The sequence below is a fragment of the Mustelus asterias genome, chromosome 1 (assembly GCF_964213995.1).
Source record: "Mustelus asterias chromosome 1, sMusAst1.hap1.1, whole genome shotgun sequence".
NCBI lineage: Eukaryota > Metazoa > Chordata > Chondrichthyes > Carcharhiniformes > Triakidae > Mustelus > Mustelus asterias.
In genome coordinates this window covers 165051099-165076219 of record NC_135801.1, presented here as the reverse complement: position 1 = coordinate 165076219, position 25121 = coordinate 165051099, and the positions used below count along the sequence as shown (strand labels likewise).

Sequence of the window (25121 nt, the reverse complement as noted above, 5' to 3'; positions counted from 1 at the left end):
CTATTTTTTATGTTCTTAAATTCAGATTCGGAATAAGTAGTCTCACAACACCAGGTTAAAGTCCAACAGATTTATTTGGTAGCACGAGCTTTCAGAGCTCAGCCCCTTCATCAGGTGAGTGAGTGAGTGAGTGAGAAGAGGCAGTGCTTCGAAAGCTCGTGCTACCAAATAAACCTGTTGGACTTTAACCTGATGTTGTGAGACTACTTATTGTGCCTACCCCAGTCCAACACCGGCAACTCCACATCAGATTCAGAATGTCAGGGATTCTGGAGAAACAATTGGAAGACACCATAGTTGGAATGTTTTGCCCCCTCCGTTGCAAATTTGCTGGTACTGGGAGCATTTAATTGAGCAGGCAGATGGCAGATGCCAACTCTGCCACCTTTCCTGGGTGCAAGGTGAAAAGGCCTGTGGTCGACTTTCATGCCTCACTGTCAATTGAGGCCCCAGAGTGGACAGTTAATATCTATTTAAGGGTCTCATCCTGCCACCACAGCTGGTGTTAACCCAGTGATGAGTGGGGTCTCGCCATGCAGGGAACATGACAAGCAAATCCGTGCTGCCAATCCCCCCTCACCACCGATCTCTTCCCTCCATCGCACACCTGGGCCTGGGATCCAGACCTCGGCCTTAGGTGGACATGGTGCTGGCAGCAGCCGCCATCTCCCTGGTGGTGCTGTCCTTCAGTAGAGGTTGGCAGCTCTCAGCAGACAGGACCTCTGACCCAGGGTCCTTGATCGTAGGGAAAGGCCGGTTGCTGACTGTCAAGTGCCTGAGTGGAACAAGGTGTGGCGGGTCTTCCCAGAAAGAGGTGGTTCTGGGCTCTCTCCAGCTTTCCAGCCAATGGCCAAAACTGCCATCACCTCCAGAAGATTCCAGCCCTAGTTTTTTCTAGGAATTATAGTATATTGAAATTGTCCGACTAGTTTATAAAATATAATGCTGGATGTCCAGGCAAGTATGTGTGGCATGTCTTTTGTTTTGTATCATTAGATGGAGATATGTTGTACAGCTTGAATTAAACGAGTTTGACAACGTCTATATGTTCACTGTGAAATAAAAGCAGCTTATTGATCTGTATCAGACCTCATTCTTTCATAGAGATTGAAGAAGCATTCCATAGAAACCCTGAAGTGCAGAAAGAGGCCATTCGGCCCATCGAGTCTGCACCGACAACAATCCCACCCAGGCCCTATCCCCGTATCCCTACATATTTACCTGCTAATCCCTCTAACCCTCATATTTACCCACTAATTCCTCTAATCTACACATCCTGGGACACTAAGGGGCAATTTAGCTTGGCCAATCAACCTAACCCGCGTATCTTTGGACTGTGGGAGGAAGCCGGAGAAAGCCCACGCAGACACGGGGAGAATGTGCAAACTCCGCACAGACAGTGACCCGAGCCGGGAATCGAACCCAGGTCCTTGGAGCTGTGAAGCAGCAGTGCTAACCATTATGCAACCATGCCGCCCCATTAAATTCCATTAAAAATATTATCACGTCTCTGTGACAGAGAGCAAAATGAGTCAACCCCCATAAAAATAAGGTGCTCTTTCCACTTGTAGGAGTGACAGTGTCACTGAATTTGAGAAGGTATTTATAGCAGGCAAAAAAATTGTCACAGCAACAATAGTTCAAGCTCTAAATTAGGCTCTCAAGGCTGGAAGCATACATGCCACTTCATATCTGAAGAATAGGGGTCTTTCTCTGGAGTCCACTCAGTAACTGCCATCGAGGATGTGGGAAAGCAATTTGTACCCAGCTATCTAGCCAAATCGCTCATAACTGGCTTCTACAAAGGAGCCAAGGGTTACTTTTCTTCAGTGATTCTCTCCACCCATGACGTGGCAGGGATTGGGAGATCAGCATTGTGGGAAATTCAAAGCTGTATTTTGACACTCCTTTCTCATTGCATATTGATGTTCAAATACACCGTGCCACTTCAGTGCCAGGACCTTATACCAGTCTTTGAAAGTTTCCACCACGTACAAATAGTGTCTTTTGTTTCTAGCAATTATTGTATGCTGTAGTTGTTTAACTAGTTTTAAAAGTTTAACATTGATGCAATACCTGCTGGGCTTACTGCTTATTGTTAAAATGAGAATGAGCTCAACTACTGCAGGATGAGACTGAAGGTCAAGTCTATCATTTATCAGCCCACCATAGTTTGATAAGGCAAGATAGCAAAGTCCATAAATTCAGCTGAATGATACTTCAAGCCTGTTTATGCATTTTAATATGTTTATGAAATTACATGTCATTTACAGGAGAATCCAAATTCTCTTTCCAATTGGCTGGTTGCCAAAGGTTCAAATGGTTTTGACAAAACAGTAGCATTTTGGGATCAGTGTTGCTGGAGGTTATTTATTATTGGTAAATCTGGGTTATGTCCCATTGAGCGGGATAACACAAAGGCTGAAAAATATAGAAGAGAAAATGAGGAATTTGAATAAGTAATGTTTCGGGGGAGGGTTTAGGAAGATCTGAAAGAGATAAGGGGCTGATATTTTTCTTCTGCCATTGAATGTGCTGAAAGGCAGAATCTCCACGTGAACTTGCCCCAACCTCACCCCAATTTCTCTTTATGCGCGGTGGGTTTGGAGCAGTGGTCAGTAGTATAAAGGGTGATTTCAGGAGTACTGAAATTCCAGGGGTCCTGCTGCACTTGTGGAAATATAATCGGGCTCTACTCCCAGCCACAATATGTCCCAAATCCTGGAAATGAGGATATCTGTGTAACTGAGGCAGAATCCAGGCACCTGCAGGGTGTGCAATACCTATGTGACTCTGGTTTCGCTCTGAAAATCAGAACTACACCACATAATTCCAAGGTTGAAAGGGAGGCTTGGGAAGAACCCAACAAAGAGGTGACTTTTTTTCCACTGTTCCCAATGGATTCTCAGGGGATTTTCTGAGTGTAATCAATGCCTTTGGCTGCAAGTGGTGTTCCTGATACCCCACACTGGTTCTAGGAGTGTTCCACTGTGGATGGAGTGCTGGGCAAAATTCCCAGGAACTCTCCCAGACATACCCTTTGATGTGAGGGTTGGTGAGAAGAGGATCCGTCCTCTGTCCTATCCTTCCTGAATTTTAAGGCCTCTTCTCCATAGGGCAGAAGCCTGAAAAAACAGGATGACATCTCATTTTCAATTCCAGTATGGAAATAAGGCCAGAAAGGCAGTCTGGGCTAGAATGGAATTTCAATAAGGAATTTGTTGAAAAGTATGATAAGGAATAGAAATACGACCGTGGTGAATATAAGTATGTTTTTCAAAAGAAATTTATTTTCATTTTCTTTTGCATCTTTGTGTTGAAGCCTGCAAATGTCTCTTTAATTGATGATCGTGGCTATAATTTTCTTTTCCTGATTTATTGGTCTGGTTAATTATTATAAGTAGTGAGATTATCCATTGAATAATAATTTCTGATGAACTATTGTCAAATGTCTAGTAGAAGCAGTTTTTGAAGATGTTCTGCCTCCTCTTTCTGCCACAAAGGATGCTGAGGTACCATCTTCTCTCACCCCAGGGTAACTCTTTCTTGTCATGGAGATGGTGGGCTGCTTCCTTATTTTTCTCTGCATCAACTGCAGCTGGGAGGACCACAGCTTTCTTAATTGCAGACTTGCGAAGAATGTAACACGTCAGTATCATTGAGGACATGCATGCTGGCCTGTTCAGTAAAGCTTCCACAGACCTAGCCCAGTTCTTGTATGTAACTGCTGGTCATAGAGGTTTACAGCATGAAACAGGCCCTTCAGCCCAAATTGTCCATGTTGCCCTTTTTTTTTAACCACTAAGCTAGTCCAAATTGCCTGCGTTTGGCCCATATACCTCTATACCCATCTTACCCATGTAACTTGTAAACGCTTTTAAAAAGACAAAAATTGTACCCGCCTCTACTACTACCTCTGGCAGCTTGTTCCAGACACTCACCACCCTCTGTGTGAAAAAATTGCCCCTCTGGACCCTTTTGTATCTCTCCCCTCTCACCTTAAACCTATGCCCTCTAGTTTTAGATTCCCCCTACCTTTGGGAAAAGATATTGACTATCTAGCTGATCTATGCTTATCTGGTGCTTCATCGTATCTATTGGCTGCAAACTGGGATCATAGAAATCATAGAAACCCTACAGTGCAGAAGGAGGCCATTCGGCCCATCGAGTCTGCACCGACCACAATCCCACCCAGGCCCTACCCCCACATATTTACCCACTAATCCACGCATCCCAGGACTCTAAGGGGCAATTTTTATAACCTGGCCAATCAACCTAACCTGCACATCTTTGGACTGTGGGAGGAAACCGGAGCACCCGGAGGAAACCCACGCAGACACGAGGAGAATGTGCAAACTCCACACAGACAGTGACCCAAGCCGGGAATCGAACCCGGGACCCTGGAGCTGTGAAGCAGCAGTGCTAACCACTGTGCTACCATGCCGCCAATGGGATCATCAACCATTATTGCAAATGGGTTTCCCTGGCCTCCAATAATACAGATTCAGTGGATTAGAACAAAGGCATTAAAAAAACATAAATAAACAACAACTCTTTCAGCGACCGAATTCCTTCCCTTCTCCCCATCTGCTGTCATATGGCTTTGCTCATGTGGTAAACACGCAAGGATTATATTATAATTAAATTAATGAGTTATTCTTGTCAAATCCGGTCAGGTCAGCTGCCCACTCTGCCGAAGTGCAAATAAGTGCCGTGGTCCCAAGGTCATTGGGTGGTTGGAGAAATTGGCCCTTGTGTTTAAACAGTTCCATCACAGCTTGCAGCAGAGCTCCAAGTAACGTTGATTGGAGGAGATCATGTCAGGCAAGTGAGTGAAAAGGAGAGAATGAGAGAGGGCATACATCGTGACAGGATGTGAGCTGACATTGATGCACTGGAGAAAAGCCAAAAGTGACTGAGGAATAAAACAGAAAATACTGCAGTGTGGAGCAGCTGTCATGTTGTTGGTCATTTTTTCCAATACCTGTCTCTTACAGGAACATTGCTGAGTTTCAAAGCTTTAATTTTCGACTATACATTGAGCCTTTAGTGGAATGCCTACGTATATTTAGTTCCTTATTTTCTCACACAGTTGCTGTTTTCAGAAAGTGCTGTTTTGCAATATTCCTTTGAAAACATTAAGTGCTTGAGATTCTTTAGCAGTAAGAATTACAGAGAAGTTCTCACTTTATCAGTAACTGATTTTTATTGTACTGTATTGCAGAAAAATGTGACACAGTCATCAAGGCTACACTTTTAGAGAAAACTGGTTCAAGCAGGTAGGAGTGATCTAGCTCCAGTGTAGTTCAAGTACAATTACCTGACCTAATCAGATCTCATCAGTAATTACACACACTCAAGAAATGAGAACATTGAGGGGAGGGATTTGAAGGAATGTTTTACAATATAAGTCATTATCTTTATGTATGTTTATTATGCCTTTCTATTTTGAAAGATGTTTAATTAAAGGGGCACTGTTGTACTTGTAAAGTAATTTTGGATAGAATTTTATCAGACATCTATAGTAACAGTCGCACAATTGGAAATGTAACATATAAACGTCACTTAAAATATTAAGGCTGGGATTCTCCGGCCGTTCATGCTGGCAGGATTCTCTGGTCCCACTGCAGCAAACCCCCACCCACAGGCTTCCCAGTGGCATGGGGTGGCCTCAATGGGAAACCCCATTGACAGTGGCGGGACCAGAGAATTCCACCACCAGCGAACAGCATGCCACCGTCTACCGCCGAGTAACACGCAGCTGGGAGGATGAAGAATCCCGCCCTAAGTCTTCTCCACAACTGTCAAGGTCCTACATTAATTGAGTTTGGTCAATTTTAATCTAGTTCCTAATGGTTGTAAGTCTCTAATTTAGGATTAAATTGGCAACCTTACTCAAAATGGCCACAAAATACTGGAACTGGTGGTGCCACAATGAGGTGATACTTCTCTGTAGTTTTGACTGAGGCACCTTCTTGGTATAGAGAGGCTCAGAATTCCTTGAGCCCCACTCTTTCACCATGTGTACTTAGGTCATCCAGTCTACCCCAGCACAAGATGTACTGGTTGGGATGCTCCTTGAGTAACCCACCCTTTGAGTCTAGACATTCCAGAATGGCACGACACTAATTGATTGGGGAGCATGGCTCATCTTAACTAAAGAATAACGATTTATTTTCCAAAGTAGATTCATTTTGCCACTGCTACTTTCCTCACTGCAACTAATCTCTCTGCAATCATTTGTTGTCAGGAAACTGGCACTGTGAGCTTCACTGCCAGGATATCAAATACCTCAGCATAATGGAAATGTAATCTGTACAGAGTGTACAGTAGAACTGGTGGGTTCCTAGTCAATGGAGCCATCCTGCCATTTCCATCTCTTTATGCATCAGCATTGGACAGGGAACGTACTTAGAAATACCCAACACTTCACCTGTAAGAAATGCTCTTCATTACAAAAAGGTTGGAGACCCTGTAAATCCCTGACTCCAGTAAAATCTCTGCCTCAGAAACATCCTCAGTTGCTCAGGGAATTTGGCCCAAAGTAGGTATGCTATGAATGACCTGGGAGTACTTGTTTCTAACACTGAAGTTACTCACAAAATTCACAAAAGGAAAGGTAGAAAGGATGAATTAGCTTCTCTGGAAACCACAACATTAAAATAATGGGGTGTGTAAATTGTACATTAATTGGCTGTTAATTCGGGTGGTGGATCTTACTTGGAGGTGTTTTTTTCAAATTGGAGGTGCAATCTGGAAATCGAAATTTGTAATTACTAAAACTCAACTGTGGTCTTCTATTCTTCTCCAACTGGTTGTCAGGTTTTACAAGGAAGGGACAAAAAACCCTTTACACTGGTTTCAGTAGGGCATTGGGGCATCAATTTTCAATTTTTAAATAAAACTAAAACTAAATTTTTTCCAATATTTGATTTGAGAGCTAAGAATTTTTTTTAAAGTTTATTTATTAGTGTCACAAGTAGGGCTTACATGAACACTGCAATGAAGTTACTGTGAAAATCCCATAGTCGCCAGACTCCAGCGCCTGTTCGGGTACACTGAGGGAGAATTTAGCATGGCCAAAGCACCTAACCAGCACATCTTTCAGACTGTAGGAGGAAACCAGAGCACCCGGAGGAAACCCACGCAGACACAGAGAGAACATGCAGACTCCACACAGACAATAACCCAAGCCAGGATTTGAACCCGGGTCCCTGGCATTGTGAGGCAGCAGTGCTAACCACTGTGCCACCGTGCCGTCCCTGCAATTGGGGGCGTGTTACTGTCAGGTGCTGCCTTTTTTCAATATTGAAATCCCATTCTATAAAATCCCACGCCGAAGGTTGCCTTTTACACTCCGGAAAGAAAGTCGGCAGGAAGCCAACTTGCAAGCATTCCATATTTTTAGGGGGCCGGTTAGCTCCATTAGCTGGACAGCTGGTTCGTGATGCAGAGCAACGCCAACAGCATGGGTCCAATTGAAGGCCCAGCCTTCTCAACCTAGCCCCTCGCCTGATGTATGGTGATCCTCAGGTTAAATCATCACCAGTCAGCTTTCCCTCTTGAAAGAGAGATCATCTGACAAATTTAGTTTGATGTTTTAAGTTTCATTTGTGATTTGTTTTAGTTGAAGGAAGTATCCCTTTAAGGGGCTTCCCCTTTTGTTTTGTCCCTCAGTTTGTTTAATTTAGTTTAATTGGTTTCCCAAAACGAATGGAAGACAACCCATGGGCAAGCCCACCCACAGCCTCTCTGATTGGCCAGCAGCTCCAGCAATCCTACAGTGCCAAGAGCTTATTAGTGGGAGCTGCTGGAATCATAGAATCCCTACAGTGCAGAAGGAGGCCATGCGGCCCATCGAGTCTACACCAACCACAATCCCACCCAGGCCCTATTACCGTAACCCCACATATTTACCCTGCTAATCTCCTGACACCAGGGTCAATTTAGCATGGCCAATCAACCTAACCCGCACATCTTTGGATTGTGGGAGGAAACCGGAGCACCCGGAGCAAACCCACGCAGACATGAGGAGAATGTGCAATCTCCACACAGACAGTGAACCGAGGCCAGAATCGAACCAGGTTCCCTGGCGCTGTGAGGCAGCTGTTCTAACCACTGTTTCACCATGTTGCCCAACTGCAAGCAGTCCCAAAAAGGTCCAGTGGATCAGGGGTATTGGTCAGGAGAGGATGGCCAGCTTAGGAAAGGGATGGAGCCTTGGGTTTTGGAGATCAGGTGGGGAGGAAGGAAGAGGAGGTACTACCTATAGGGTGGGATGCCCCTGATAGGCAAAGGTCTCCCCCCAGTAATAGTCAACTCCCCCCCCTTCCTTCCTTTTGAAGACTTTTTTTAATGGCCTGCACAATGCAGAAAAGCAACCAGCATAATCAAAGACCCCACGCACTCCGGACATTCTCTCTTCCACCCTTTTCCGTCAGGAAAGAGGTACAAAAGTCTGAGGTCACGCACCAACCGACTCAAGAACAACTTCTTCCTTGCTGCCATCAGACTTTTGAATGGACCTACCTTGCATTAAGTTGATCTTTCTCTACACCCTAGCTATGACTGCAACACTATGTTCTGCACTCTCTCCTTTCCTTATCTATAAACGGTATGCTCTGTCTGTATAGTGCGCAAGAAACAATACGTTTAACTGTTTGTTAATACATATGACAATAATTAATCAAATCAAAATCAAAATCTTGTCTCCCTACTCATGCCAACCGTATTATGGCATGGGTGATGTATTATCAAGGTCAATTGACTTGTTAACAAACTCAGTTAACCTTTAATTGTTTTTTTAAACCTGGCCTATGGGTTGCCACCTACTGTGTTATGGGAGTGAGCTCAGGTGTGGGTTGGAAGCTGGTGAGCTGGGTACCCATCCTATTTTACGTACCCTCCTGCTGAAAATGTGCCCAGCGGGTAAACATAACATGCAACCTTGAATCTTACTTCTTTGGGTGAGGCTCGTGTCAATAATCTTCCCATGAATCTTCCTATAAAAACCACATGCAAGTGAGCTCCAGGATCTGACCTGAAGCAACTGATCTTTTAAAAAGAGAAAGTAAGTTTTCATGATGTTTATTTTGTTAACTGCTTTGCAGTTTTAGTGTCTGTACAGACATCGGGACTAATTCCCACAACAATATTTGTTGGCTGCACTGGAAATCTCCTTAGTTGCAAACAGTTAAATTGTTTAAGTAAAAAAAATCAGACCTATTAACATTGTTTTGCACGATTCTTTTTGCATTACTTCAGTAGGTTGAGGTTTGGCATGGATGTTCATGAAGTGCTTTCATGTTAACTGGCACTTTGTGGCCAGCGTTAGCCAGGCAGGGATCATTAGGTATGAACAGTTGTTTGAGTGCTGGTCATTGAGGGGGTTGTGGGTGTAATAAGTCCTCGTACGCAGAAGTCCCTTCACCAAAATCCCTTTATTTACAAGTCTGACAACAGCATACAGAGTGCTTTCTGTTAGCAATCTACACCAGGAGTCCCAAAGGAACTGACACTCCTGGTTAAATACAAAATAGGAAGCTCTCCGATCTAACAAGCCAACCTCAATTGCCTGATTAAAGTCGTTACAGTGGGGGAGGGTAGGGGATTGGCATCAAGGGCAGGGGACCCAGCCAGAAACCCCACAGAGTTCTGCTTGCGCGGTTGCTTGGCGAGATCGCTACCTGTTAATACCAGCTGCGGCACCGGGGCCTCAATTGGCTGCAGGGCAGGAAGGCTGTCGATAGGCTTCCCCACCATGGTCCGAATTGGAAATGCACAGTAGATCTATCAGCACCTGGAAGACAAATTAGCATTTTGAGAGAACCTTTCAACTGAACACCGGAAACCAAAGTGAAAAAATAATCTTCATCAGAAATTCAATCTACCTTTCTCTTCAAATAGACCAACCAAATCAACACTATGACTAAAATGCAGGGAGGGGTAAGTTTCAGTTACTCTGCTATTAGTTTCTCATTAACTAACAAGTCTCTTCACCACCTATGAGGCTCAAGTCAGGATAGCGATGAATATGCACCATTCACTGAGGTCTGGAACATTGCTCAAGAAGCTCGATACAATCCAGGCACCATCATATTGTGATTGGCATAGCATCAAGTAAACATTGGCCTAAAGTTGAGTCTAATGCCATGGCGCCATTCTCAGCGCCTAGCAATCTTCTCATCATGTTGAACACTCCTTGGATGAAGCAAGTGGTCAACATTTCTGGCCCCTCTGTAATTTTAGGTGCGGCAGAGAAGGCATCACTGACCTGTGGGCTAATGGAGGCCCTTAGGTAGCCAGTTAATAGCCATGTGAGGATCCCTTCCCATAGCTGCCAAGTATAAAGCCCGTCAGCTTGCAGTACCTCGGGCTCCCTACCAGCACATTCCTCAGTGTTCATCTCCATTGAAAATCTCTGTTGGGGACTGGATACAGTTTCCAGCAGAAGCCACTGTTCTCCATGGGTTACTGAAACCCAGAAATCCACTGGCTATTTGACAGTCCGGCAGCTCTCAGGGACAGGACTTCCTCTCCAAATGGTGGAGGAGTTGGGCACCCTGGCCAAGTTTAAAATCCCACCCATCGCGTCCATTCTTGATGAATTCACTCTTGACTGATGTTTACACTCCAACCTCTGTGTTCATTTGTTTCATAACCTTCGTTTCATTAAATGTCGTACACTTGGAAAACCGATCGCTTTGCAATATCATTGAATTACAGCTTTAGGCTGACTCATTGTCAAATATATTGTAGCAAATGGACTTGAAATGTACTGCAGCAGATTAATTTTTCCATATGTGGCAGCAGCTTTGTTGGTGATATGTTGCCAGTTTTGCATTTTGGGTGAGTGATAATGACACTGTTACTCAGCATGTTAAGTAACAAAACTGTTTGAGCCTTTGGCGGGATTTTCCGGTTCTTCCCGCAGCGGGATCTTCCGAGGACAACCCTCCAGTGGCCAATGGCCGGCCACCTCCATCAACACAGCGTGAGGGTGGGAACAGTTAATCCCATCCCTTGTCTCTAAAGTTGAACCAATGTGAGAATCTATTTTATTGGTTAATGTCATGTTTTGTCACTTCTCATTGACCAGGGTCATCTTTCTGAAGGTCTAGTAACCAAATGGTATCGATCTCCACGCCTCCTTCTGTCACCGAACAACTACACCAAAGCTATTGACATGTGGGCTGCAGGTTGTATATTTATGGAAATGCTGACTGGAAAGATGTTGTTTGCTGGTAAGCAAGTTCCTGTTCTTCTATTTGCTGCTTGTCAAATGTTGACTTACAAAGGCACAGGATAGCATGTGACAGCGATAAAGTTAATGATAAAAAATTGAAGAGAAAGGTACATTTTTACACGGATAGAACAGAGGGGAGGGCCTGGCTGGGACGCTCTTTCGGAGAGTCAGTGCAGACTAGATGGGCCAACTGGCCTCTTTCTGCACTCTAGGGATTTTAAGAGAGAGGGATCTGTCAGGCAATGAGGTGGAATACAATTCTTCTGCTGCTGATGCCACACAGTGTCTCGTGGATGCCCAGTTTTGGGAGTTATACCATAGAGTTATGCCATAGAAACCTACAGTGCAGTAGGAGGCCATTTGGCCCATCGAGTCTGTACCGACCACAATCCCACCTAGGCCCTATTCCCATAATTCCCTATTACCCTGCTAATCCCCTGACACTAAGGGAGAATTTAGCATAGTCAATCAACCGAACCAGCACATCTTTTGACTGTGGGAGGAAACCGGAGCACCCAGAGGAAACCCACGCAGACATAGAGAGAACATGCAAACTCCACACAGACAATGACCCAAGCCAAGAATCGAACCTGGGTCCCTGGCACTGTGAGGCAGCATTCTAACTACTGTGCTGCCATGCCGCCCTGGAGACTGGATCTGTCCTCAGTAAATCTCAATTAACATGCCTGTAAATCTGTGCTGTATGAATGGAGAGTGCCCTCACCTTAGAAATAAGATTTTGCCTTCACAAGTACGAAGCTGTTATCACATCTGTTGTGGACAATTGAGTCTATGAGTAGTAGGTTGGTGAGAATGAGACCAGGTTAAGTAGCCCCTCATGTTGGTTCCTTCTTCAGCTGACATGGGTCCATCTGGCTTGGTGCTGTGACATAGAAACTAGAAGCAGGAGTAGGCCATTCGGCCCTTCGAGCCTGCTCTGCCATTCATCTTGATCATGGCTGATCATAGAATTCAATATCCTGATTCCTCCCCCCCATTCTGTACATTCTGCATCCTTGGTGCTTTGTCCAGGAGATGTTCAACATGGAGAGAAGGCTGATTTGCCAGTTGAGTGTTGGTCAGTGAGTGATCAATAGAAGGTTTCCTTGACCATCTTGGAGCCATTAGATTTCATAGTGTGTGCACTCAATATTGAGGATTCCCAGGGCCACTATCACTTGTCTGAATATCACTTCCCTGGTGGACACAAACAGGGTTTATGATGAAAGAGTCTGGAATATTATTCTTGCAGTATAGCATATATCAGACTATTGATCAAGTAGTCCATGGGACAGTTGTTCCAAGGACCGTATAAAGTGACTGAGCTTGGAATTTCTGAATATTGTGTTGCTCTAATGTATTAATCATTGCTAAGAGGGCAGTGTGCTGTTTCTCTTTTGATTCGGTTCTGTAATTATTCTTTCCAACTGCGCAGCCTTCAGGATCACTTCAGGGTACATTGTGAGTGAACCACATATTGTGGGTGGGGAGTGGCATGTAGGTCAGAGCTGGCAGGGGTGCCTGGTTGCTTTTCTAGAAGGACCTTAGGTAGACCCTCATGGCCTCTTTTCTGTGAACATAATTATCTGACATCTTGTTGAGATGAAGTTCACAGTTTGAGGAATAGTGGCTGTATTCCAATATCTCCAATACTCCAACATATCCTGGCAGTCAACAGTGCTGCTTAATTTTGTTTTAAATTTGGAACTGTACATGGCATTTCTTTTCATGTCAACTAAATCAAACAAACTCAGGGCAAAGCAAGAAGGGCAGCCCCCAAAAAGAAAGGAACTGCCCAAACCAAAAAACAAAGTGGAAAGGAAACTTAAATCAAAGTGTGATTAAAGAGGTCACTAATACACCCCAGTCCCTGCGGTGCCCTTGGACACCGCATGCGCCCTCTCCAGGGACACCTGGCCACGAATATAGCTGCGGTAGAGGGGCAGACAATCGGGTTGGATGGTCCCCTCAGTGCTTGGATCTGTTTGATAGCATGTTTGGCTAGGCCCAGGAGCAGGTTCATGAGGAGGTCCTCTGTCTTCCCCGACCCCCTCTGCACCGGGTACATGGCATGTGACAAAGAATAAGTGAACAAACTTAAAGACGGTATGACTTCCTCCTCTCTACCTATAAGACCATAAGACCATAAGACATAGGAGCGGAAGTAAGGCCATTCGGCCCATCGAGTCCACTCCACCATTCAATCATGGTTGATTTCAACTCCATTTACCCGCTCTCTCCCCATAGCCCTTTATTCCTCGAGAAATCAAGAATTTATCAATTTCTGTCTTGAAGACGCTCCTTTCTTCCTAGGTGCTCATGAGCTGGAACAGATGCAGTTGATTCTGAAAACAATTCCTGTTCTCCACGAGGAGGACAAGCAGGAACTGCTCCGTGTAATGCCAGCATACATCAACCCAAAGTGGGAGGTATCAAAACCATTGAGGACACTACTTCATGAAGGCAATTCAGAAGGTAAATCGCCCTTAGGAAGTAAAGTGTGATACTTGTTTTGCATGTAAGATGTCCTCAGGGGACAAGCAGGAGGTGAGAAGATAGCACACAGCTCTGTCCTTTCACTGTAGACCCACATTCATGGAGTGATTCTGCAATGTTCCCGCAAGCTTACATCTTTCTTTTTAAATTTTCTGGCTGTGGGCCTTATCTACTATTGAGCAAACAACTCAGCATTTCCATGGCCAAATAAAATGATTCTCAGTACTGGCACTGCATGCCTACTTGTGAAGATTGAAAAACCTCAGATGTCAATATTGCCACCTCATAAATATTACAACATTGCCATCGTGGTGGAGTGAATATCTGTTCAGTTTAATAATTTAACTCAAAAAAAAATTGGAGTTAATATCTGTGGATCTTATAGAGATATATAAGATAACGAAGGGGCTGGACAGGGTAGAGGCAGAGAGATTCTTTCCACTTAGAAAGGAAACAAGAACTAGAGGACACAGCCTCAAAATAAGGGGGAGTCAGTTTAGGACAGAGTTGAGGAGGAACTTCTTCTCTCAGAGGGTAGTGAATCTCTGGAATTCTCTGCCCATTGAAGCAGTGGAGGCTACCTCATTAAATATGTTTAAGTCACAGGTAGATAGATTTCTGAACAATAAGGGAATTAAGGGTTATGGGGAGTGGGCGAGTAAGTGGAACTAAACCACTATCAGATCAGCCATGATCTTATTGAATGGCGGGGCAGGCTCGAGGGGCTAGATGGCCTACTCCTGCTCCTACTTCTTATGTTATTAAGTTCTTATTTATGTAATGGTTTATAAATGAAAGGGTTTTCCATCATCTTGCATCTCCTCCATGCTTCTTCTACCAACCAAGATAAACAATTATGATAAACTAAGTAAGCATTCATGATGTTGAGCTGTCGATGTGGACTAGGGTGGGCACAATGAGAAGTCTCACAACGCCGGGTTAAAGTCCAACAGCTTTATTTGGAATCACGAGCTTTCGGAGCACTTCTCCTTCATCAGGTGAATGGAGGTGGGTTCATGGTAAGTAAGCAATGTTACAGTTTGGGGTTTCTCCTCAAGACTTATTGGCATAAAGGAACATTATTTCTAGGAAACATATAGGCTTACGTGATTAGGGGGGTGTATAAACACCTTTTTAAAAAAAACTGCATTCACCCACGGGATATGGCCTTCGCTGATGAGGCCAGCATTATTGTCCATCTCTAAAATTCCTCAGGAAAATGGTGGTGTGCCTTCTTCAACTGCTCCAGTCCATGTGATGAAGGTACTCCACAGTGCTCTTCATGCAGAAGGCATGTGCGCTTTAGCTCTCTGGACAGAGGGTAGGATTACTTATACTATTTCTTCGTAACAAAATAGCCTATCAACTTATAATCATTGAATCTGAAAGCGGTTACAATATAGAAGGAAGCCATTCAGCCCGTCGTGTCAGTGCCAGTTCTCTACAACATAGAACATAAGAAATAGGAGCAGGAGTAGGCCATCTAGCCCCTCGAGCCTGCCCCGCCATTCAATAAGATCATGGCTGATCTGACGTGGATCAGTACCACTTACCCGCCTGATCCCCATAACCCTTAATTCCCTTACCGCTCAGGAATCCATCCATCCGCGCTTTAAACATATTCAGCGAGGTAGCCTCCACCACCTCAGTGGGCAGAGAATTCCAGAGATTCACCACCCTCTGGGAGAAGAAGTTCCTCCTCAACTCTGTCTTAAACCGACCCCCCTTTATTTTGAGGCTGTGTCCTCTAGTTTTAACTTCCTTACTAAGTGGAAAGAATCTCTCCGCCTCCACCCTATCCAGCCCCCGCATTATCTTATAAGTCTCCATAAGATCCCCCCTCATCCTTCTAAACTCCAACGAGTACAAACCCAATCTCCTCAGCCTCTCCTCATAATCCAAACCCCTCATCTCCGGTATCAACCTGGTGAACCTTCTCTGCACTCCCTCCAATGCCAATATATCCTTGCTCATATAAGGGGACCAATACTGCACACAGTATTCCAGCTGCGGCCTCACCAATGCCCTGTACAGGTGCATCAAGACATCCCTGCTTTTATATTCTATCCCCTTCGCAATATAGGCCAACATCCCATTTGCCTTCTTGATCACCTGTTGTACCTGCAGACTGGGCTTTTGCGTCTCATGCACAAGGACCCCCAGGTCCCTTTGCACGGTAGCATGTTTTAATTTGTTTCCATTGAGATAGTAATCCCATTTGTTATTATTTCCTCCAAAGTGTATAACCTCGCATTTATCAACGTTATACTCCATTTGCCATATCCTCGCCCACTCACTCAGCCTGTCCAAATCTCTCTGCAGATCTTCTCCGTCCTCCACACGATTCACTTTTCCACTTATCTTTGTGTCGTCTGCAAACTTCGTTACCCTACACTCCGTCCCCTCCTCCAGATCATCTATATAAATGGTAAATAGTTGCGGCCCGAGTACCGATCCCTGCGGCACGCCACTAGTTACCTTCCTCCAACCGGAAAAACACCCATTTATTCCGACTCTTTGCTTCCTGTCGGATAGCCAGTCCCCAATCCACTTTAACACACTACCCCCAACTCCGTGTGCCCTAATCTTCTTCAGTAGCCTTTTATGGGGCACCTTATCAAACGCCTTTTGGAAATCCAAAAACACCGCATCCACCGGTTCTCCTCCATCAACCGCCCTAGTCACATCTTCATAAAAATCCAACATGTTCGTCAAGCACGACTTTCACCTCATGAATCCATGCTGCGTCTGATTGATCGAACCATTTCTATCCAGATGCCCTGCTATCTCCTCTTTAATAATGGATTCCAGCATTTTCCCTACTACAGACGTTAAGCTGACCGGCCTATAGTTACCCGCCTTTTGTCTCCTTCCTTTTTTAAACAGCGGCGTAACATTAGCCGTTTTCCAATCAACCGGCACTACCCCAGAATGCAACGAGTTTTGATAAATAATCACTAACGCATCCACTATTACCTCTGACATTTCTTTCAATACCCTGGGATGCATTCCATCCGGACCCGGGGACTTATCCACCTTCAGTCCCATTAGTCTACCCAGCACTGCCTCTCTGGTAACATTAATTGTATTAAGTATTTCTCCTGCTGCCAACCCTCTATCGTTAATATTTGGCAAACTATTTGTGTCCTCCACCGTGAAGACCGACACAAAAAACTTATTTAAAGACTCAGCCATATCCTCATTTCCCACTATTAACTCCCCCCTCTCGTCCTCCAAGGGTCCAACATTCACTCTAGCCACTCTATTCCTTTTTATATATTTATAAAAACTTTTACTATCATTTTTTATATTAATTGCTAGCCGAGCTTCATAGTCTATCCTTCCTTTCTTTATCGCTTTCTTAGTCTCTCTTTGTTGTTTCTTAAATTTTTCCCAATCACTTGTTTCTCCACTATTTTCACATAGTTGCCCTTTCCCTATAGTCCTGTAAACATTTTCTCTTCAGGTAATCATCCAATTCCCTTTTGAAAGCCACAATTGAATCTGCCACCACACTTTCAGGCAGTGCATTCAGGATACTAACTCTTCCTGCGTAAGAAAGATTTTCTTCATGTCACCTTATGGGAAGGCAGTGGCATTATCAATGGACTAGTAATCCAGAGACCCAGGATGATACTCTGGGGACCTGGAGTCAAATCCCACCAAGTCTAATAATGACCATGAAACCATTGTTGATTGTTGTAAAAACCTATCTAGTTCACTAATGTCCTTTAGGGAAGGAAACCTGCATCCTTACTTGGTCTGGTCTGACCTATATGTGACTCCAAAGCCATAGCAATGTGGTTGACTTCTGAAATGGCCTAGCAGTTCAAAGGCAATTTGGAATAGGCAAAAAATGTTGACCCAGCCACTTTCACTCACGCCTAACAAATTTTTAAAAAGTTATTTTGCTCCTTTGTATTATTTTGTATTAACACCAGCCTTTGTGCCAGGGCGAGGGACATCTCTGACCGGCTTGAAAGGATATTGGAGTGGGAGGGGGAGGATCCAGTTGTTGTGGTCCACGCTGGGACAAACAACATAGGCAAGACTACGAAACAGGACCTGTTTGCGGATTATCAAGCACTCGGAGCTAAATTAAAGAACAGATCCTCAAGGGTTATAACCTCTGGTTTACTACCTGAGCCACGTGCTCATTGGCATAGGGATGAGAAAATTAGGGATGTAAACACATGGCTAAAGGAATGGTGCGGGAAAGAGGGGTTCCATTTCATGGGGCATTGGCATCAGTATTGGAAAGAAGGGAACTATACCGTTGGGACAGTCTTCACCTGAACCCATCTGGGACCACAGTGTTCCAGCGAAATGGATAAATAGGGTGGTCACAAGGACTTCAAACTAGCAAGTGAAGGGGAACATAGAACATAGAACAGTACAGCACAGAACAGGCCCTTCGGCCCACGATGTTGTGCCGAGCTTTGTCTGAAACCCAGATCAAGCTATTTCCTCCCTATCATCCCGAAGTACTCCATGTGCCTATCCAATAGCTTCTTAAATGTTCCTAAAGTTTCTGATTCCACTATCCCTGCAGGCAGTCCATTCCACACCCCAACCACTCTCTGAGTAAAAAACCTACCTCGGACATCCTTCCTATATCTCCCACCATGAACCCTATAGTTATGCCCCCAAGTTACCGCTCCATTCACCCGAGGAAATAGTCTTTGAACGTTCACTCTATCTATCCCCCTCATCATCTTATAAACCTCTATCAAGTCTCCTCTCAACCTCCTCCACTCCAAAGAGAAAAGCCCAAGTTCCCTCAACCTTTCCTCATAAGACCTACCCTCCAAACCAGGCAGCATCCTGGTAAATCTCCTTTGCACTCTTTCCAGCGCTTCCACATCCTTCTTGTAGTGAGGTGCACCAGAACTGCACACAATATTCCAAATGTGGTCTCACCAAGGTCCTGTACAGTTGCAGCATAACCCCACGGCTCTTAAACTCAAACCCCCTGTTAATGAACGCCAACACACTATAGGCCTTCTTCACGGCTCTATCCACTTGAGTGGCAACCTTCAGAGATCTATGGATATGAACCCCAAGATCTCTCTGTTCCTCCACATTCTTCAGAACCCTACCTTTGACCCTGTAATCCACATTTAAATTTGTCCTACCAAAATGAATCACCTCGCATTTGTCAGGGTTAAACTCCATTTGCCATTTTTCAGCCCAGCTCTGCATCCTATCTATATCTCTTTGCAGCCTACAACAGCCCTCCACCTCATCCACTACTCCACCAATCTTGGTGTCATCAGCAAATTTACTGATCCACCCTTCAGCCCCCTCCTCCAAGTCATTTATAAAAATTACAAATAGCAGAGGACCAAGCACTGATCCCTGTGGCACTCCGCTGGTAACCGGTTTCCAGTCCGAAAATTTTCCATCCACCACCACCCTCTGTCTTCTGTTAGATAGCCAGTTACCTATCCAATCAGCCAAACTTCCCTCTATCCCACACATCCTTACTTTCTTCATAAGCCGACCATGGGGGACTTTATCAAACGCCTTACTAAAATCCATGTATATGACATCAACTGCACCACCTTCATCTACACACTTAGTTACCTCCTCAAAAAATTCTATCAAATTTGTGAGGCAAAACTTGCCCTTCACAAATCCGTGCTGACTATCCCGGATTAAGCTGCATCTTTCTAAATGGGAAGGGAAGAGTAAAACTACTTTGGTGGTGAAGAAGGCATATGGCATGCTTGCCTTTATAGGACGGGGCATAGAGTATAAAAGTTGGGGTCTGATGTTGCAGATGTATAGAACGTTGGTTCGGCCGCATTTGGAATACTGCGTCCAGTTCTGGTCGCCACACTACCAGAAGGACGTGGAGGCTTTGGAGAGAGTACAGAGGAGGTTTACCAGGATGTTGCCTGGTATGGAGGGGCTTGGTTATGAGGAGAGATTGGGGAAACTGGGGTTGTTCTCCTTGGAAAGACGGAGGATGAGGGGAGACTTAATAGAGGTGTATAAAATTATGAAAGGCATAGATAGGGTGAACGGTGGGAAGCTTTTCCCCGGGTCGGTGGTGACGTTCACGAGGGGTCATAGGTTCAAGGTGAAGGGGGGGAGGTTTAACACAGATATCAGAAGGACATATTTCACACAGAGGGTCGTGGGGGCCTGGAATGTGTTGCCGGGCAAGGTGGTGGAGGCGGACACACTGGGAACGTTTAAGACTTATCTAGACAGTTATATGAACGGAGTGGGAATGGAGGGATACAAAAGAGTGGTCTAGTTTGGACCAGGGAGCGGCGCGGGCTAATTGTTCCTGGTTTCTCGTTTCAAGGCTTCATTCTACGATCATCTTGCTGGTGCCAGTACAGAGTGAGACTGCGGATAGTTGGGAACCTGTCTCGGGGGCAGGGAATTCATATGGTGTTCGTGGAAGTGGAAATGACTAGGGTTGGGAAGCATTTTCCGATCGGGGCCATTGTGATCTCCTGGACTCGTTTCGATCGCCTCAGGGGGTCGGAGAGGAATTTCCCAGATTTTTTTTTCCCCATATTGGCCCTGGGGTTTTTCACTCTGGGTTTTCGCCTCTCCCTGGAGATCACATGGTCTGGAATGGGGGGGTGGGGGTAAGTTAATAGGTTGTAATGAACAAAGCATCGTAGCTGTGAGGGACAGCTCGGTGGATAGGATATTGGTATGTAGATAGGCTGGAAAATTGGGCGGGGATCCTGGATTCAGGATTCAATCCTGGACCAGGGAGCGGCGCGGGCTTGGAGGGCCGAAGGGCCTGTTCCTGTGCTGTATTGTTCTTTGTTCTTTGTACAGGAAGTATAATGGTTAATGGGAAACAAAGCAGCAGGTTAGCATGTGGAGAGAAGGTTTCAACTACATCGAAAATCAGGAAAAAAGTTAAAAGGAAGGAGAACTCAGGAGATGTTATTAATGGAGGTGTTAGGATTCAAAAAGAAGGCGTAAAAACTAGCATAAGGGCACTTTACCTAAATGCTCGTAGCATTCAAAACAAGGTAAATGAGTTGATGGCACAGATCATCGCAAATGAGAATGATTTAGTGGCCATTACAGAGACATGGTTGCAGGGTGGTCACGACTGGGAGTTAAATATCCAGGAGTATCAGACTATTTGGAAGGACAGACAGGAGGTTAAGGGAGGTGGTACAGCTCTGATATTTAAGGATGACACCAGGGCAGTAGTGAGAAATGATTTAGGTTCTAGGGAGAAAAAGGTTGATCCCATTTGGGTGGAAATTAGAAATAATGAGAAAAAGTCACTTATAGGTGTGGCCTATAGGCCACCAAATAATAACATCACAGGCAAGCAATAAACACAGAAATAACTGATGCATCTAAAGATAGTACAGCAATTATCACGGGGGATTTTAATCTATATGTTGGTCGGTCAAGGCAGCCTCGAGGAGGAGTTCATAGAATGTATCCTCTCGGAAGAAGTGATCACAGTATGGTTGAATTTAAAATACACATGGAGTGTGAGAAGGTAAAATCCAATACCAGTGTCTTGTGCTTAAACAAAGGAGTCTACAATGGGATGAGGGAGGAGTTGGCTAAGGTAGACTGGGAGCAAAAACTTTATGGTGGGACAATTGAGGAACAATGGTGGACCTTCAAAGTGATTTTTCACAGCACTCTGCAAAAGTATATACCAGCGATAAGGAAGGACTGTAGAAAAGGAGATAATCAGCCATGGATATCTAAGGAAATAGAGAGTATCAAATTGAAAGAAAATGCATACAGAGTGGCAAAGATTAGTGGGAAACTGGAGGATTGGGAAATCTTTAAAGGTCAACAGAAAGCCACAAAAAAAGCTATAAAGAAAAGTAAGATTATGAGAGTAAACTAGCTCAGAATATAAAAGAGATAGCAAAAATTTCTACAAATATATAGAACGAAAAAGAGTGGCTAAGGTGAACATTGGTCCTTTGGAGGATGAGAAGGGGGATTTAATAATGGGAAATGAGGAAATGACCGAGGCATTGAACAGATATTTTGTGTCGGTCTTCACAGTGGAAGACACAAATAACATGCCAAAAATTGATGACAAGTAGGCTATGGCAGGTGAGGACCTAGAAACGATCATTATCACTAAAGAGGTAGTGTCGGGCAAGCTAATAGGGCTAAAGGTAGACAAGTCTTCTGGCCCTGATGGAATGCATCCCAGGGTACTAAAAGAAATGGCGGGGGAAATAGCAAATGCGCTCATGGTAATTTGCCAAAATTCACTAGACTCTGGGGAGGTGCCGGCAGATTGGAAAGCAGCAAATGTGATGCCACTGTTTAAAAAAGGAGGTAGATAAAAGACGGGTAACTATAGGCTGGTTAGCTTAACTTCTGTAGTAGGGAAAATGCTTGAATCTATCATCAAGGAAGAAATGGTGAGACATCTGGAGAGAAATTGTCCCATTGGTAAGACGCAGCATGGGTTCATGAAAGGCAGGTCATGTTTAACTAATTTATTGGAATTCTTTGAGGACATTACGAGTGTGGTGGACAACGGGGAACCTGTGGATGTGGTGTATCTGGATTTCCAGAAGGCATTCAACAAGGTGCTGCACAAAAGACTGCTGCATAAAATAAAGGTGCATGGTGTTATGGGTGATGTATAGAGGATTCATTAACTAATAGAAAGCCAAGAGTGGGGATAAATGGGTGTTTGGCGATCAGTGACTAGTGGTGTGCCTCAGGGATCAGTGTTGGGACCGCAATTGTTTACGATTTACATAGATGATTTGGAGTTGGGGACCGAGTTCGCAGATGACACTAAGATGAGTTGCAGAGCAAAGTGTGCAGAGGACACTGAAAGTCTGCAGAGGGATATAGATAGTCTAAGTGAGTGGGCAAGAATCTGGCAGATGGAGTACAATGTTGGTAAATGTGAGCTAATCCATTTTGGTAGGAAAAACAGCAAAATGGACTATTATTTAAATGGTAAATAATTGCAGCATGCTACTGTGCAGAGGGACCTGGGTGTCCTTGTGCATGAATCACAAAAAAATTGGTGCAGCAGGTAATTAAGAAGGCAAATGGAATTTTGTCCTTCATGCTAGAGGGATGGAGTTTAAAAACAGGGAGTCTATGGTGCTGGTGAGGCCACACCTGGGGTACTGTGTACAGTTTTGGTCTCCTTACTTGAGAAAGGATATACTGGCACTGGAGGGGGTGCAGAGGAGATTCACTAGATTGATTCTGAAGTTGAGAGGGTTGGCTTATAAGAGATTGAGTAGACTGGGACTATACTCATTGGAATTTAGAAGAATGGGGGGGAAATCTTATAGAAACATATAGGATTATGAAGGGAATAGATAATATAGAAGCAGGGATGTTGTCTCCACTGGCAGGTGAAACTAGAACTAGGGGGCATGGCCTCAAAGTAAGGGGGAGCAGATTTAGGACTGAGTTGAGAAAGAACTTCTTCACCCAAAGGGTTGTGAATCTGTGGAATTCCCTGCCCAGTGAAGCAGTTCTGGCTACCTCATTGAATGTTTTTAAGGCAAAGATAGATAGATTTTTGAACAGTAAAGGAATTAAAGGTTATGGTAAGTGAGCAGGTAAGCGGAGCTGAGTCCACAAAAAGATCAGCCATGATCTTATTGAATGGCAGAGCAGGCTCGAGGGGCCAGATGGCCTACTCCTGCTCCTAGTTCTTATGTTTTTATGTTTTTGTATTATGAACCTGCCATCTGCTTTCTGCTTCATCTTACTCTCAATCTCTTTTGGAAGCTCTGGCTTTGCTTGCTCTTGTGGGAGTGTACCAGACAAATGTACCATCTTTAAAGAAATTGCATTGTTCTGTGACTCTTTTATTTGCTCACTTTAGTTTCTGATTTACCTGAGACAGATGCATTCTCGTCCCATTGAGATTGGCCCTCCTCCAATTAAGTATGTTTGGATTAGATTTCTCCTTATCCTTCTTCATAGTTAATCTAAACCTGAATTTATAATGCTATGTTCACTGTTATCTAAATTATTCCTATTGCCAATTATCCACTTGACTTATCTCATTTCCCAGAAACAGGAATGTCTCTTTCCTCATTGGACTGGAAATGTACTGAATTCCTGAACACCCTTCAGATAGCCAGAGCAGCATTACCAGTAACTTGTCAGCATGGAAGGTGCTACATTACTTTCTATGGCTTTAACTAATCTCTAGACATTCTGAATGTTTCAGTATTGCACTGATCAGCAGTTAGTATATAAATGAGATACCAAGATCAAAACCAGGAACTGTGCTGCCTTACTAAGCATCATCAGCAGTTAGTGTAAGATCCATTATTTTATACTGGCATCCTGAGGGCTATTTATAGCTCACTAATTCAAGTCAGTGATGCATGTTTTGTATTAACAGCAGCCAGAATTTTATACAAAGACCATTGGTCCTGGCACCTTGGCTGAAAATTGGGACCCAGCCTGCCTCTGCTTGGCTGTGACTCCCTGTAGCGATTTAATGGCTAAGTGGCAGCTCCGAGAGGCACCAGCCTATTAAATAGCCGTCAGCTTTCAAGTTCCAGCAGCACCATTAGGTGGTGGCAGTGCTTACTGAAGAGAAACTATGCTGCCTTACTTGCAGATAAGTCAGGGGATTTGCTGGAGCCCTGATAGGGAATGGGGGGATATGGGGCTGGGTTTGGCAGGTCAGTAAGTGGGAGCATGTGGGTTGGGGGGAGGTGACAAGCTACTTTGGCGGGGCTTCTATTGGGTACAGGTTGCCTGAACAGGAGGGATCCTCCTCAGCCCATCGCCATGTGAGAAGAGGCCCTAAAGTGGCTAATAATTGACGGCCTTAATTGGCCCAAAAATAGACAGGTGCCTGATGTCACCCCAGCCACTGGTAAATACCAATGAAGGCAGGTTTATGGCAGGCATATGGCTACCATGGCACCCAATGCCACACACACACACGTACATGCACGCATACACACACGCACACGCATGCACAACACCTTCTACCAGCCCGCTCCTGGGGGACCATCAAATTCCATCCAACATGTTGGCTGGAATGTTACGGCTGTTCACGCTGGCGGGATTTTCCCATTCCGCTGCAGTGAACGGAGATTTGGCTGGATGCCAAATTTTCCAACTTCACTGCAACGGGAGTGTGGCACAAATGGCAGGTAAGATCACGCCCGCTGAATTTTCCCCTTGACATAATGAGCCTCCAGACTAACAAGTTATAATTTGTAGTTCTTTTGTTATTGTAGGAACTGTGCCACTGCATGAATTAATCTGATATCAAAGAAATAAATCACATTAATAATCACTATGGGCATGATCTCATCCATCACCAGTAAACAGCTATCCTGATCAATCATAAATCAATGTATGTGCTCATGAGGTATCTAAATTAAAAAACAACACTCTTCGCTTG

At 44.5% G+C, this 25121-nt stretch overlaps 1 protein-coding gene across 1 annotated transcript in view; it reads left to right on the top strand.

Moving 5' to 3' along the window:
- The window catches only part of LOC144499826 (mitogen-activated protein kinase 4-like), a 59888-nt gene that overhangs the window by 17536 nt on the left and 17231 nt on the right, over window positions 1-25121 (top strand). The window contains exons 2-3 of the mRNA XM_078222357.1: window positions 11099-11243; window positions 13559-13720. Coding sequence (XP_078078483.1) covers window positions 11099-11243; window positions 13559-13720 — 307 coding nt within the window. The remainder of the gene's footprint in view (window positions 1-11098; window positions 11244-13558; window positions 13721-25121) is intronic.